The sequence below is a fragment of the Triticum dicoccoides genome, chromosome 3A (assembly GCF_002162155.2).
Source record: "Triticum dicoccoides isolate Atlit2015 ecotype Zavitan chromosome 3A, WEW_v2.0, whole genome shotgun sequence".
In the NCBI taxonomy this organism is placed as follows: Eukaryota; Viridiplantae; Streptophyta; class Magnoliopsida; order Poales; family Poaceae; genus Triticum; species Triticum dicoccoides.
This window is the reverse complement of record NC_041384.1, coordinates 34555109-34571214: the sequence shown is the minus strand read 5'-3', so window position 1 is coordinate 34571214 and position 16106 is coordinate 34555109. Positions and strand designations below refer to the sequence as shown.

The 16106-nt window shown below is 45.5% G+C and overlaps 1 protein-coding gene across 1 annotated transcript; it reads left to right on the top strand.

Annotated features, from left to right (window-relative positions):
- The first annotated feature begins 13857 nt into the window (after positions 1–13857).
- On the top strand, positions 13858–15296 carry LOC119271097 (transcription factor bHLH61-like). The gene is made up of 3 exons (XM_037553048.1): positions 13858–14409; positions 14514–14858; positions 14956–15296. Exons 1-3 carry the CDS (start codon positions 13858–13860, stop codon positions 15040–15042), a joined length of 984 nt encoding a protein of 327 aa, XP_037408945.1. The 3' UTR covers positions 15043–15296.
- Positions 15297–16106: the final 810 nt, after the last annotated feature.

Below are 16106 nucleotides of genomic sequence, written 5' to 3'. Positions count from 1 at the left end.
TTAAAGTTTGGGATTGTGATGCTTATATGAAAAGGTTTCATCCTGATAAGCTCAAAACCAAATCGGAGAAATATGTCTTCATAGGATACCCAAAGGAAACTGTTGGGTACACCTTCTATCACAGATCCGAAGGCAAATTCGTTGCCAAGAATGGATCCTTTCCAGAGAAGGAGTTTCTCTCGAAAGAAGTGAGTGGGAGGAAAGTACAAAACTTGATAAGGTAATTGTACCTTCTCCCTTATTGGAAAGTAGTTCATCACAAAAATCTGTTCTTGTGACTACTACACCAATTAGACAGGAAGCTAATGATGATGATCATGTAACTTCAGATCAAGTTACTACCGAATCTCGTAGGTAAACCAGAGTGAGATCCGCACCAGAGTGGTACGGTAATCCTGTTCTGGAGGTCATGTTACTTGACCATGACGAACCTACGAACTATGAGGAAGTGATGATGAGCCCAGATTCCGCGAAATGGTTTGAGGCCATGAAATCTGAGATATGATCCATGTATGAGAACAAAGTTTGGACTTTGGTTGACTTGCCCGATGATCGGCAAGCAATTGAGAATAAATGGATCTTCAAGAGGAAGACGGACGCTGATAGTAGTGTTACTATCTACAAAGCTAGAATTGTCGCAAAAGGTTTTTCGACAAGTTCATGGTGTGGACCACGATGAGAGCTTCTCACTCGTATCTATGCTTGAGTCTGTCCGAATCATGTTAGTAATTGCCGCATTTTATGAAATCTGGCAAATGGATAAACAAAACTGCATTCCTTAATGGATTTATTAAAGAAGAGTTGTATATGATGCAACCAGAAGGTTTTGTCAATCCGAAAGATGCTAACAAAATGTGCAAGCTCCAGCGATCCATCTGTGAACTGGTGCAAGCATCTCGGAGTTGGAATATATGCTTTGATGAGTTGATCAAAGCATATAGTTTTATACAGACTTGCGGTGGAGCCTGTATTTACAAGAAAGTGAGTGGGAGCACTACATCATTTCTGATAAGTATATGTGAATGACATATTGTTGATCGGAAATAACGTAGAATTATTTTGTAAAGCATAAAGGAGTGTTTGAAAAGGAGTTTTTCAAAGAAAGACTTCGGTGAAGCTGCTTACATATTGAGCTCCAAGATCTATAGAGATAGATCAAAACGCTTGATAAGTTTTTTCAATGAGTACATACCTTGACAAGATTTTGAAGTAGTTCAAAATGGAGCAGTCAAAGAAAGAGTTCTTGCCTGTATTACAAGGTGTGAAGTTGAGTAAGACTCAAAGCCCGACCACGGTAGAAGATAGAAAGAGAATGAAAGTCATTCCCTATGCCTTGGCCATAGGTTCTATAAAGTATGTCATGTTGTGTACCATACCTATTGTATACCCTACACTGTGTTAAGCAAGGGAGTACAATAGTGATCTAAGAGTAGATCACTGGACAGCGGTCAAAATTATCCTTAGTGGAATAAGGAAATATTTCTCAATTATGGAGGTGAACAAAAAGGTTCGTCGTAAAAGGTTACGTCGATGCAAGTTTTGACACAGATCTGGATGACTCTAAGTCTCGATCTAGATACATATTGAAAGTGGGAGCAATTAGCTAGAGTAGCTCCATGCAGAGCATTGTAGACATAGAATTCGCAAAATACTTACGGATCTGTATGTGACAGACCCGTTGACTAAAAATTATCTCACAAGCAAAACATGATCACACCTTAGTACTCTTTGGGTGTTAATCACATAAACGATGTGAACTAGATTACTGACTCTAGTAAACCCTTTGAGTATAGGTCACATGACAATGTGAACTATGGGTGTTAATCACATGGTGATGCGAACTATTAGTGTTGAATCAATGGCGATCTGAACTAGATTATTGACTCTAGTGCAAGTGGGAGACTGAAGGAAATATGCCTTAGAGGCAATAATAAAGTTATTATTTATTTCGTTATATCATGATAAATGTTTATTATTCATGCTAGAATTGTATTAACCGGAAACATAATACATGTGTGAATACATAGACAAACTTAGTGTCACTAGTATGCCTCTACTTGACTAGCTCATTAATCAAAGATGGCTATGTTTCCTAACCATGAACACAGAGTTGTTATTTGATTAACGAGATCACATCATTAGATGAATGATCTGATTGACATGACCCATTCCATTAGCTTAGCACCAGATCGTTTAGTATGTTGCTATTGCTTTCTTCATAACTTATACATGTTCCTATGACTATGAGATTATGCAACTCCCGTTTGCCGAAGGAACACTTTGTGTGCTACCAAACGTCACAACGTAAATGGGTGATTATAAAGGAGCTCTACAGGTGTCTCCAAAGGTAGATGTTGGCTTGGCGTATTTCGAGATTAGGATTTGTCACTCCGATTGTCGGAGAGGTATCTCTGGGCCCTCTCGGTAATGCACATCACATAAGCCTTGCAAGCATTGCAACTAATGAGTTAGTTGCGATATGATGTATTACGGAACGAGTAAAGAGACTTGCCGGTAACGAGATTGAACTAGGTATTGGATACCGACAGTCGAATCTCGGGCAAGTAACATACCGATGACAAAGGGAACAACGTATGTTGTTATGTGGTCTGACTGATAAAGATCTTCGTAGAATATGTAGGAGCCAATATGGGCATCCAGGTCCCGCTATTGGTTATTGACCGGAGATATGTCTCAGTCATGTCTACATTGTTCTCGAACCGTAGGGTCCGCACGCTTAACGTTACGATGACAGTTATTATGAGTTTATGCATTTTGATGTACCGAAGTTAGTTCGGAGTCCCGGATGTGATCACGGACATGACGAGGAGTCTCGAAATGTTCGAGACATAAAGATTGATATATTGGATGACTATATTCGGACACCAGAAGCGTTCCGGATTAGTATCGGATAAAACTGGAGCACCAGGGGGTTACCAGAACCCCCCGGGGGGTTAATGGGCCTCATGGGCCTAATGTGGAGAAGAGGAAGGGGCTGCCAGGGCAGGCTGCGCGCCCCCTCTCCCCCTAGTCTGAATTGGACAAGGAGGGAGGGGCGGCGCCCCCCCTTTCCTATTCTCCCTCCACCTCTCCTACTTGGACAAGGAAAAGGGGAGGGGAGTCCTACTCCCGGTAGGAGTAGGACTCCTCCTGCGCGCCTCCATAGGGCCGGCCGCACCCCCCCCCCTTGGATCCTTTATATACGGAGGCAAGGGGGCACCCTAGGAGACACAAGTTGATCCACGTGATCGTTCCTTAGCCGTGTGCGGTGCCCCCTGCCACCATATTCCACCTCGATCATATCATTGTAGTGCTTAGGCGAAGCCCTGCGTCGGTAGAACATCATCATCGTCACCACGCCGTTGTGCTGACGGAACTCATCCCCGAAGCTTTGCTGGATCGGAGCCCGGGGAGCGTCATCGAGCTGTACGTGTGCTAAGAGCTCGGAGGTGCCGGAGTAACGGTGCTTGGACCGGTCGGATCGGGAAGACGTACGACTACTTCCTCTACGTTGCGTCAACGCTTTCGTTGCGGTCTACGAGGGTACGTAGACAACACTCTCCCCTCTCGTTGCTATGCATCACCATGATCTTGCTTGTGCGTAGGAAATTTTTTGAAATTACTACGTTCCCCAACATCTATCCCCTAGGAGCATGCGCGTAGTGCTTGGTTTTGATGACTTGCAGATTTTTGCAATAAGTATGTGAGTTCGTTATGACTAATGTTGAGTCCATGGATTATACGCACTCTCACCCTTCCACCATTGCTAGCCTCTCTTGTGCCGCGCCACTTTCGCCGGTACCATAAACCCATCATTTACCTTGCTAAAAACAACCATCGTACCTACCTATTATGGCATTTCCATAGCCATTTTGAGATATATTGCCATGCAACTTTCCACCGTTCCATTTATTATGACACGCTTCATCATAGTCATATTGCTTTGCATGATCATGTAGTTGAAATCGTATTTGTGGCATGGCCACCATTCATAATTTTATTATACATGTCACTCTTGATTCATTGCACATCCCGGTACACCGCCGGAGGCATTCACATAGAGTCATATTTTGTTCTAAGTATCGAGTTGTAATTCTTGAGTTGTAAGTAAATAAAAGTGTGACGATCTTCATTATTAGAGCATTGTCCCATGTGAGGAAAGGATGATGGAGACTATGATTCCCCCACAAATCGGGGTGAGACTCTGGACGAAAAACAAAAAAAGAGAAGAAGGCCCAACAAAAAACAAGAGAAAAAGAGAGAAGGGGAAATGTTACTATCCTTTTTCCACACTTGTGCTTCAAAGTAGCACCATGATCTTCATGATAGAGAGTCTCTTATGTTATCACTTTCATATACTAGTGGGAATTTTTCATTATAGAATTTGGCTTGTATGTTCCAATGATGGGCTTCCTCAAATTGCCCTAGGTCTTCGTGAGCAAGCAAGTTAGATGCACACCCACTTAGTTACTTTTGTTTAGCTTTCATACACTTATAGCTCTCGTGCATCCGTTGCATGGCAATACCTACTCACTCACATTAATATCTATTGATGGGAATCTCCACAGTCCATTGATACACCTAGTTGATGTGAGACTATCTTCCTCCCTTTGTCTTCTCCACAACCACCATTCTATTCCATCTATATATAGTGCTATGTCCATGGCTCGCGCTCATATATTGCGTAAAATTTGAAAGAATTCGAAAAGGCGAAGTATGAAACAATTGCTTGGCTTGTCATCGGGGTTGTGCATGATGGGAGCATTTTGTGTGACAGAAATGAAGCATGGCCAAACTATATGATTTTTAGGGATGAGCTTTCTTTGGCTATGTTATTTTGAGAAGACATAATTTCTTGGTTAGTATGCTTGAAGTATTATTATTTTTATGTCAATATTAAACTTTTGTCTTGAATCTCTCGGATCTAAACATTCATGCCACAATAAAGAAAACTACATTTAAAATTATGTTAGGTAGCATTCCACATCAAAAATTCTGTTTTTATCATTTACCTACTCGAGGACGAGCAGGAATTAAGCTTGGGGATGCTTGAAACGTCTCCAACGTATCTATAATTTTTTATTGTTCCATGCTATTATATTATCTGTTTTGGATGTTTAATGGGCTTTAATATGCTCTTTTATATTCTTTTTGGGACTAACCTATTAACCGGAGGCCTAGTGCCAGTTTATGTTTTTTTGCCTATTTTAGTGTTTCGCAGAAAAGGAATATCAAACGGAACGAAACCTTCGCAAGGATATTTCTTGGAACAAACACAAACCAGGAGACTTGGAGTGGAAGTCTGGAACTCCGTGAAGCTTCCATGAGGCAGGAGGGTGCGCCCAGGGGGGTAGGCGCGCCCCCACCCTCGTGGGCCCCACGGAGCTCCACTGACGTACTTTGTTCGCCTATATATACTCTTATACCCTAAAAACATCAGGGGGAGCCACAAAACCACTTTTCCTCCGCCGCAACTTTCTGTACCTGTGAGATCCCATCTGGGGCCTTTTCCGGCGATCTGTCTGAGGGGGCTTCGATCACGGAGGGCTTCTACATCAACACCATAGCCTCTCCGATGATGTGTGAGTAGTTTACCACAGACCTTCGGGTGCATACTTATTACCTAGATGGCTTCGTCTCTCTCTTTTGTTCTCAATACAAAGTTCTCCTCGATGTTCTTGGAGATCTATTTGATGCAATACTTTTTGCGGTGTGTTTGCCGAGATCCGACGAATTGTGGATTTATGATCAAGTTTATCTATGAACAATATTTGGTTCTTCTCTGAATTCTTATATGCATGATTTGATATCTTTGCAAGTCTCTTCGAATTATTGGTTTAGTTTGGCCTACTAGATTGATCTTTCTTGCAATGGGAGAAGTGCTTAGCTTTGGGTTCAATCTTGTTGCCATCGAGGATAAAATGATGGGGTTTATATCATATTGCTTGAGTTTATCCCTCTACATCATGTCATCTTGCCTAAAGCATTACTCTTTACTTATGAACTTAATACTCTAGATGCATGATGAATAGCGGTCGATGTGTGGAGTAATAGTAGTAGATGTAGAATCGTTTCGGTCTACTTAACACGGACATGATGCCTATATTTCATAATCATTGCCTAGATATTCTCATTACTATGCGCTCTTCTATCAATTGCTCGACAGTAATTTGTTCACCCACCGTAATACTTGCTATGATGAGAGAAGCCACTAGTGAAACCTATGGCCCCCGGGTCTCTTCCTTATTATATTGCATCTCTTTTCCTATCGCATCTCGTTTACTATTTTGCAATCTTTACTTTCCAATCTATACAACTAAAATACCTAAAATATTTATCTTCTAGCTTTATCAGATCTCACTTTCGCAAGTGACCGTGAAGGGATTGACAACCCCTTTGTCGCGTTGGTTGAGAGGTTCTTGATTGTTTGTGCAGGTACTAGGTGACTTGCGTGTTAGAGCATCTCCACTCGTTGGCGCCCCCAGGAGGTCTTTTTTCGCCGCTTGGGATCGCGCCGGAGGAATTTTTGGCTATGGGAGGCAAAATTTCCCAGCCGCCCCCACCCAAGATGCATTCCGAGGATGCGTGGCGGCACCGCAGCTCGACACCGTCTCCAGCACCATCGAGGACGCCCGCCACCGTCCGCCGCACGCTCCTTGGCACGGGCCTCGCCGCTGCGTACCGCCATCCCTCCATCGAGCTCCCTCCTCCACGCGAGCGCGAGCTCTGCCACGGCCGCGCAAGCGCGAGCCCCGCCACAGCATGTGCAGCAGCCACACCACCCGCGAGTTCGAGGAGCGAGGAGAGGAGGGAGGAGGAGGAAGGAGGAGGAAGGGGGCACCTGGCCGCGCCCGCGCCTGGCCGCGCGCTCCCTCCGTGGCCGGCGCCGACAAGGACGGAGAGGAGGGTGGAGGAGGAAGGGGGCGCCTGGGCGCGCCCGTGTCCGCCTGTGCCTTGCCGTGCGCGCCCTCCGTAGCCGGCGTCGATGAGGACGGAGAGGAGGGAGGAGGAGGAGGAAGGGGGCGCCCGGGACGCCACGCCCCACGCCGAGGACGAGTCCGGGAGCATGCTGCTCGCCCTCGCGGAGCTCATCCTCGCCAAGGGAGCCAAGCACGCCGGCTCCGACGCGCTCCACGTGGCCGCCCGCCGTGTCTGCTTCTCCCCGCTCATCCTCCTCCTCCGCTTCCTGGGGCTCGGGGAGGCGATTCTGGCGGCCGGAGCGGCGAGTAGGCGGGCGGCGGGGTGGCGCGAGGCAGTGCGGCGAGGAGGCGAGCGGCGAGCGGGGAGAGAAGCGAGGAAAAGTGGGCGAGATTCCTTCTGCATGTGGGCGAGCGGGGAGAGAGAGAGGGAAGAGAGGCTGACCTGTGGGGTTTCGGCATGCAAAAGGGAGTGCCGGCGGTCCCAAGCGCCCCCCGGTAGGCTGGGTGTGGGCTGCGGTCGCCGGCGCTGTTTTTGCTTCAATCCGGCGAAAAACGAGGACTTGGGGGCGTGAGTGGGAGGATTTTTTGCTGCCGGTGCTAAAAAAGTGGCCTGGGGGGCGTTCCTGGGGGCGTGGGTGGAGATGCTCTTATCTCCTACTGGATTGATACCTTGGTTCTCAAAAACTAAGGGAAATACTTATGCTACTTTGCTGCATCACCCTTTCCTCTTCAAGGAAAAACCAACACATGCTCAAGAGGTAGCAAGGCCCAACAAAGTCTACATGAAGAAAAGCTGTGTAGTATACATCAATTCTTTATGGAGGGAAATACTTTCTACTGTGGTGCTATAACACCTTTCTTCTTCAGGAAAATCCAACAACTCGTACATGAGTAGCAAGAGACACCCAACTTACAGAACAAACCGATGAACCACATAGATCCGTTTCTTTCTAGCTCGGCTGCTGCTACATGTACGTGCTAATTAGAGGTAGTATTAACCCTAGGGATATTTTTAATGGTTTTCCTAATATGTATCGGACCGGTGGTCCATAGGTGTACCCTTGAATGCTTGAGAGGTCTTGATGCATCTAGGACATATTTCCTTCAAGGCCTTGATGGGATTCCTTTCTTATTTTATCAACATTTTTGGGATTTAGTTAAGGATGATTTAGTATCTCTTTAAAGATTTTCATAATGCCTCCTTGGCATTTATTGATTTAATTTTGCTATCTTTGCCTTCATCCTAGAAGAGGATGAGGCTACTTACATGAAGAAATAGACCTATTAGTCTGCTTACTTGTAGATTTAAATGTTTTTACTATAGTTCCGACTAACCGAATTTCTACAATTCTCCATAGACTGATTACTAATAGCGAGTCTAATTTCCTTAAAGTTGTAATTATCTCGGAAAGAGTAGTTATAGCCCATGAGGTGCTACATTCATTCCATTCCTCTAAGGATAAATGTTTACTTCTTAAGATGGATTATAAAAGAAAACCTTTGTTATGGTTATTCTTGATTTCCTAGCTGAGCTCCTAGAGATTAGGGGATTTGGTGGAAATGGTCTCACTGGATCCACCCTATTAGACATGGAGCCTCTATAGGAGTTACAACCAACAATGTGGAGGGTAATAACTTTTTAAATTATTAGTTGATGTTCTTACTATGAGGCTCGCTAAGCCTGCATCTCATGAACTAAGTTTGGGGCTCTACCCATCTTTCTGCCGATGATACTATTATTTTCCTTAAAATGCTGACATTAAGCAAGCTACCAATCTCAAGCTAGTTCTCTCTTGCTTCAAGAGAGTTTCTCGGAGGGGAATCAACTAATCTAACGGAGAGCTGATTTCGTAGATTAACTAGGACAAAGTAGATGTGTCTTTCCATACCTGAGAGAAGATATCAAACCTCTTATAGATAATATTATGAAAAGGATTGTTAGATAGAGAGGTATACTCTTATCTTATAGATGTGGACTTATTCTTGCACATGCCTATCTTGCAAACATCCCAATTTACTTTCTCTCATTCCTAAAATTTCCTATGTGGGTGACAGAGATGATAAACACTCAAATGTCTCATTTCCTTTGGAATGACTTTGAGTGGTAGAGGAAATTTCACCTATAAATTAGAGTGCCTAGTATGTATGAATAAACAATTAGGAAGTTTAGGTGTTCCGAATTTGCAAGATGACAATATATATGTGCCGGTTGGGTTCTTGGGTTAAGATATACACTATGTGGGGAGGAAAAAATTGGAAAATTATTATAGACCACAAATACAACACTATCAGACCTATTTTTTTCCACCTCCCCATTTACTCTAGGTTTTGGAAGGGGTTATGTCCATAGTGAAAGCTATTTAATTTGGTTTTAGGTTGCAAATTGATAATAGTGCTCAAACCCGATTCTGGGAAGACACCTGGCTTGGCACCTCCCTTTTGGCCATCCAATTTGGGCTACTCTATGTTATTTGCAGTGAGACTTTTAAAAGCATTAGTAACATTTGGGATGGACATTAGCTTAAGCTTACTTTCAGAAGGAATTTTGATAGTTGGCTTATGGATCAATGGTACCAGTTAGTAGAAATGGCAAAAATCTTAGAGCTTTCACATGACTTAGACTCTCTCATTGGGCTATTAGAGAACAAAAGGCAATGATCTACTAGCCCCCTATACTATGCGATTAAGTTTAGGGGGGGGCCATTTTATGTATATTCGTACTATTTGGACCCCTAGGGTTCATCCAAATTTTTTATTTTCCTCTCGCTGTTCTGATAGAACAAACTATTACTATGGATAACTTGAGGAAAAGTGACATCATAAAACCCTTAAACTGTGTGTTTTTCGATGGGGATGAATCTATTCAACTCATGTTTAATTGTGTGGTAGCCAAAAACACATTTGGCCTCGTATTAGGGAACATTTTGGTGTGTAGTTGATTTTGATTATATATCTATAGCTAGGTTCTAGCTTTCTAATAATAGGAATTCAGCCATTAATTATGTTTGATCTACTGTTATATGATCTATATAGAAGTTTAGGAACCCCATGTTTCTTAATAACATCCATTGGCTATCTATCAAACATGTATGGTGGAATACCTAAAAACTGCCAGGTACTGGTTGGTTCTGTCCGCAGAATTGAGCAAAGAGAAATTTGAGGACTTCACTAGTTTCGTGAAAAAACTCCTATAGAAACCATTGGATGTTAGCTGGAGTTGATAGATGAAGGGCCAGTTCGTTTGCTGGCTTCTAGAATAAGCCGGAATAAGCTGCCCCTTACCTATCTTATTCTAGAAGCCAAACCAACTTTATTTTTTAGAAGTCTACTCATTAAGACTTGTAAAAATATATTTTTGGTTGAGCTTCGAGAATAAGCTGGGTACGGGGCAATGTTTTCTGGAAGCCCAAAAAATCTATCAAAAGAACTCGCCCGAAGCTCTTCTGCTACCTCAATCTCTTCTACCTCAGGAATCAATATCTGTAAACAGATCAACATCTTGGGACAATAAATGCCCCAATTTCATTCTCAAGAGAAGCCTAGAGTAGGGACAAAAGGCACTAACCTGAGCACAATCTGTCAGCTGGATCTCTGTTGGTCTCCACAACCAACGGTTGCACACCCAATGAAGGTCAGTCGTGCTTTTTTCGAAGTTCAGGCTTGAACTTTACAAGATGAGTTGGAGATTCAGAAAAATCCTGGTTAATATGCGTGCATGCGCTTTTACCAGGAAGTAGTGATCAATGATCTTGTCCTTAGTTTGATGTATTTCTTTTTTCTGTTGCACTTTTTTGCTCTCTAGTTTTTTGAGTTATTTTCTGCCGAACTGCTTTTGGAGTTGTTGTATGGATGTTTGTTCCGTTCTTTAGCAATGGAACCGGGGATGGACTCCCCTTTTACATAAAATTAGTTGGGTTTTGCGGAGTGCCACAGTTTTGCGAGTTTTTTCTTCTTTCGTCTCACACTCAACGAAGAGGCAATTTTTCCAAGTGCTTCGATTTTGCCGAGTATTTTCCTTCATCACTTGGTTTAGGTAGTTGTTTTTCGAGTGGCCAGTGTTCGCACACGAACACGTCACCGTGTACCTTCAACGCCGAGGGTGATGCACCGCAGCTCACGTCGAAGGAGATCCGTCCGGGAGCGCGGTACACAAGCAGTCCGGCTGGTGCTTTTGAGGACCCGAAACCCCACATGCTCGGGAGGGACCCCGTCGGGGTGCACGGCGGCTATGGGCTTCCCTAGGTCGACCTGATCGCCCCTAGGGACTCGAGATTCGCCGCCCTGCAAAGAAGAAGAACGAACGAAGAACGAGAAAGAAGAAGAACAAGGGAGAAGATAAAAGTAAAGGTAAATATGATAGATCGATTTCTCGATTGTGTGTTGTTCAATAGCCCGTCAACTCTTACATATATATGAGGCGGATGGACTTTTCGTACAAGAAAAGGACTCAAATCCAGTCCAAAATATCAAAAGTTAACCTAATTCGGACTAGGAGGGCCGAAACTTCCGGTCTGGACCGGAACTTCTGGGCTCAAATTATATCAAGTAGCCCTCTTGCACTGAATCTGCAGAACACATACGACTTCGGATCACGATGGTCCCAAAAGCAAAGTTGTAGATCTTGCAATGTAGAGAAACTCTTCAGTTGATCACTTTTTCTTCCGAGGTCATCTTAAGGTTGAATTCAGCCCCACAAATCTGCAAATAATGTTAAAACTCCAGTTTTCGGGGCGCACCGCATGCAAACTTTTGGTTTAGCCCGGAACCTCCTCGGAAGTTGCCCGGAACTTCTGGGGCACACTTTTGAAGCACACTGTTTTGACTCTAACTTTTGCATATGAACTACGATTTAGATGTTTTTATATCTAAATCGACTTTACGACGAGACGAAGACAATTCCTGTAGAAAGTTTTCCCATATGAGGCCATCTTGGGGCGTAATCAGCCGAATAGTGTTCTGGATACAAAATCCCAGTACTTCGAACACAATTTCGGCCTTAGAGATGAGACGAGATGACTATGGCTCAAATATCAAAGTTTCTCCTTTTGATGATACGGAACTTTCTCACTTTGAACACTTTTCTATTTGAGGCCTTCTTAATTATATTTTCGACCATGCCAAAATCTGGTGTCAACAGCTAGCATAATGCACTCAGCAAACCGGCGGTCACTCGGTAAAAAACCATCTTCCGGTAGTAACTACTTGTAACAAGTGTACAATTGAACATATATTATTCCCCAACAGACCTACTGAGTACTTGTCCAAATTGGTTGTCATTCTTCAGTGAGCAGTGATATACGAACGATACGTTTTCAGCTGATTCTTGAACGGTGGATAAAGTCATCCATTAGATTGCATCATTTTGCAAATCAGCACCGTACAAGGTGGGCATCGTTCAGATTTTGTCCATGCACTGCCGTGTGCAGAGCAATTTCGTTCTTCAGTGAAGCTTGCTTGCTAGTGCCAAGGACGTCGACCCTATGGACTTCATAATTTCCATGAGTCGCGGCACTGACCCCCTGCTTCCTCCAATCAACTAGTCTAGACCTTTGCCGCATTACGCTAGGTACTATGTCCTTCAAAGCTGTCGTGGTGGCACTGTCTTTTTATGTTTTTGTTTCTGAACTAACTTTGTACCGAGTATGATGGTGATGTTTGTCTTTGTTTACAAAGTTGAGCACACCTGCTACGTGCCAAAGCTTCCAGGTCACGTGGACATATGCATAGCTGGTCCACAAACATGCATGCAGCCCGAGTGACGCGTAGGCCCTGCAACCTCCAACCTGTCGTGCCCCCGTGATTTGCTGCAGTACATCCGCCGGTGTGTGCCATGGCACCTCACCCCGCAACCAAAGACTGATCGACATAAGCAAATGTGAGAGTATCAGATGATATGGAGCCTTAGGCTATCCGGTGATACGAGCTCCGGCGAGCCTTTGGATCTAAAATCCAAGGGTCACCAACCGAGGTCCTAGACTTGCGTGTAAATGTCAAACTCCTTGAGGTTTCGGCGAATTTGCAGGAGATCAACGCGCCAGGCGCCAGCCTTGGATCTAAGATACAACGGCTCGCGGGAGCTGTTATCATGCTCTACATCACCTGATATTTTCCGAGCAAATGTAGCGCTCCAGCAAGTCTACATGGTACTAATCTGCACACATGACAACATTCGACAGCTCTCGGTTTTGTTCCATGCGCCCGCGCACTGTTTTTGTTTGTTGCCAACGTCCCGGTCACAAGCCCCCCTTGACTCTCACAAATAGGCGTGCCCACGATCTCAAACGGCTTGGCTCGCGGGAGCTGTTATCATGCTCTACATCACCTGATATTTTCCCAGCAAATGTAGCGCTCCAGCAAGTCTACATGGTACTAATCTGCACACATGACAACATTCGACAGCTCTCGGTTTTGTTCCATGCGCCCGCCCACTGTTTTTGTTTGTTGCCAACGTCCCGGTCACAAACTCACAACCGGATCAAGGTTAAGCCCCCCTTGACTCTCGCAAATAGGCGTGCCCACGATCTCAAACGGCTCGCTCCTGTCGCTCGATCGGGGATTGGTCGCCGGGTCTCGATCACCGCCGGCCCGTGGCCGCGAAACAGTACCAGAATTCTGGCGATCGAAAACGACACTGACGATAATTGAAACTGCCAACGTACGTAGATGGGCCTGGCTAATTAAAAACGGGGAGATTCCATTCAATTCTCAGGTTTTGTCTGCCCTTTTCTGCCTGACCAGTACGTGGCGACACCAAAACTAGCCGTAGAGTACCTACTAGCCAGGTGGTGCCGCGGAATTATTGTCGCTTGGTTTTGTTGCTTCCGTGACCCCCTGCAAGGCTGCAACCTGCAAGTTGGGCCTGTGGACGTGGCTGTATTAAGCAAGCGCGAGGGAAGCAATCATATTCTAAAGCTAGTAGCATAACACCAACTAAGGGATGGATCCGCTTGATGAGGAGTCCTTCTTGGAGGAGCTCATGCCGCTTCACCGGGAGGAGGCGCCGGCGCCGCCGTACCCGGGCAGCAACAGCATGATGACGATCAGCGACCTCCTCTTCTACGGCGGCGGCAAGGGCTGCACTGCCGAGGAGAGGAGTGGCCCATTTCAGCAGCCCATGCTGCCCTCGCCGCCGGCCGTGCGTCCGCACCCGCACCAGGAGTTCAACTTCAACTACCTGAGCGAAGTGTGCAACCCCTGGAGGAGCTGCATCCCTGACCCTCCCGCGGTCGTCCAGGCTGCTGCCGGCAAGGCGCCGCTCACTCTTCCCCTCCATGACGCTATTGCGAGCTCGTCAACGTTCGTGTTCGGGGGAGGGGCCGGGGAGAGCTCGGGGATGAGAAGCATGCCGGCCTCCGGCACCCACCCGGAGAGCAAGCTCAATGCCGGAAGCGGAACTCCGTCAAAGAACCTCATGGCGGAAAGGCGGCGCCGGAAGCGGCTCAACGACCGCCTCTCCATGCTCCGGTCCACCGTGCCCAAGATTAGCAAGGTGTGCTGTCGCATCGCCCTTAATTTCTGTATATCGAATTATCTATGAGTTGTGGACCTTAATTAACATGTGTAGATCTAATTAACCGATCAATCGAACTGCAGATGGATAGGACTGCGACCCTCGGGGACACCATAGACTACGTCAAGGAACTGACCGAGCGGATTAAAACTGTGGAGGAGGAGATGGGCACCACGCCCGAGGAGCTGAACCTGCTCAAAAATTTCTCCAGCGGTGGCAACGAGGGGACGCCGACGAGGAGTTCCACCAAGTTATGTGCTAACGTCGAGAACCAAGGCGGGGGCGACACGAAGATTGAGATCTGCTGCTCGACAAACCCCGGAGCGCTGATTGCGACGGTGACCGCGCTGGACGTGCTGGGGCTGGAGATCGAGCAGTGTGTCGTGAGTTGCTTCAGTGACTTCGCCATGCAGGCCTCGTGCTCACAAGTAAACTCCTTCTGAAATACTAGCTCTAAGTTTTCCTTCATTGCATGCCAATGAAATTCGATCGCCAATGTCCATTCACGGCGTGCCCGGTGTGTAGGCGGAAGGGAAGAGGCAGGTGATAAGCACAGACGAGATCAAGCAGGCATTGTTGAGGAGCGCAGGCTACGGGGCAAGGTGTCTCTAAGCTATAGCTAGCTAGAGATACAAGCGGTTTGTAATCTCGATGAATACGTGGTAGATTTGCTCTTTTTTATGAATTAGTGTAGGAGTTTTTTGGGGAATATCTTCGATGAGTATTTGTTGTCACCGGATTGTCTTCTTTGTGTGCGTGAGATGCATGAATGATTGAATGGAGTGGATACCCATTGTTGGAGTGTTAATTTGGTTGCACACTCTTACGGCTTCTTAGTCCTATTTACGTACAGGCCGGGTGTTACTCACAATGCTTTGTATCACTTGATTCTACATTCTAAGATAACAAAGTCGCCCTTTATGAAAGAAAAAAACTCTTACAGCTTCTTGTTTCTTCTGTTAGTTTAGCTGTTTCTGGACATGAATGGCTGGTCATGTTTTCTCAGACGCTTCATAAACTTGATAGGAATCTCAAGTCTGATAGTTAGGAGGACCTATTTCCTATAGTTTCTGTTAGGAAATTAGTGCCTGAAATTTCTGACCATAACCCTCTATGACTTTCGTCCGGGGATGAAGAGAGAGAGGCACCTAAAACCCGTGAATTCTGTTTTGACCTGTCTTGTGTTAAAAACGATGAATTCCTAGGTCTGGTCGATAAGATCTGGAATAGGACTGTGCAGGCCTCAGATCCTATTGACGTTCTTGACATCAAGCTCAATAAAATTAAGATATATTTTAAAGAGGTAATTACAGAATGGTGCCTAAACTTGCCACCAATGTTCAGTTTGGTGCATGAACTTGAAGAATACGCTGATTTGGTGTAAAAACTTGGTTCTTTGGTGCAAATACGGTTCGAATCACGTTTGCATACGTCCGCGCTGCTGACCAGGATGCCAGCATGGTCGTGGGACCCAATGTCAGCGAGTGCCATCAGGCACAGAGGCGTGTGGCCGCGCGGCTGGGTGAAATATTATGGAAACCCCCTTCGTTCTGTTTATTTTTCGCACATAAGCCGTGACCCTCAATCCCCTTTCCACCGTGGCGGCGCGCTCAAGTAGGCAAATAAAAAGGACGGCGGCGAGGGCCTCCTCCGTGACCGTGTTCTTCACCAGGCAC

Coding starts and splice junctions, on each gene's coding strand:
- LOC119271097 (XM_037553048.1), top strand. CDS start 13,858: ATGGATCCGCTTGATGAGGAGTCCTTCTTGGAGGAGCTCATGCCGCTT. Junction 14,410..14,513: donor CCGTGCCCAAGATTAGCAAG/GTGTGCTGTCGC, acceptor ATCGAACTGCAG/ATGGATAGGACTGCGACCCT. Junction 14,859..14,955: donor TGCAGGCCTCGTGCTCACAA/GTAAACTCCTTC, acceptor CCCGGTGTGTAG/GCGGAAGGGAAGAGGCAGGT.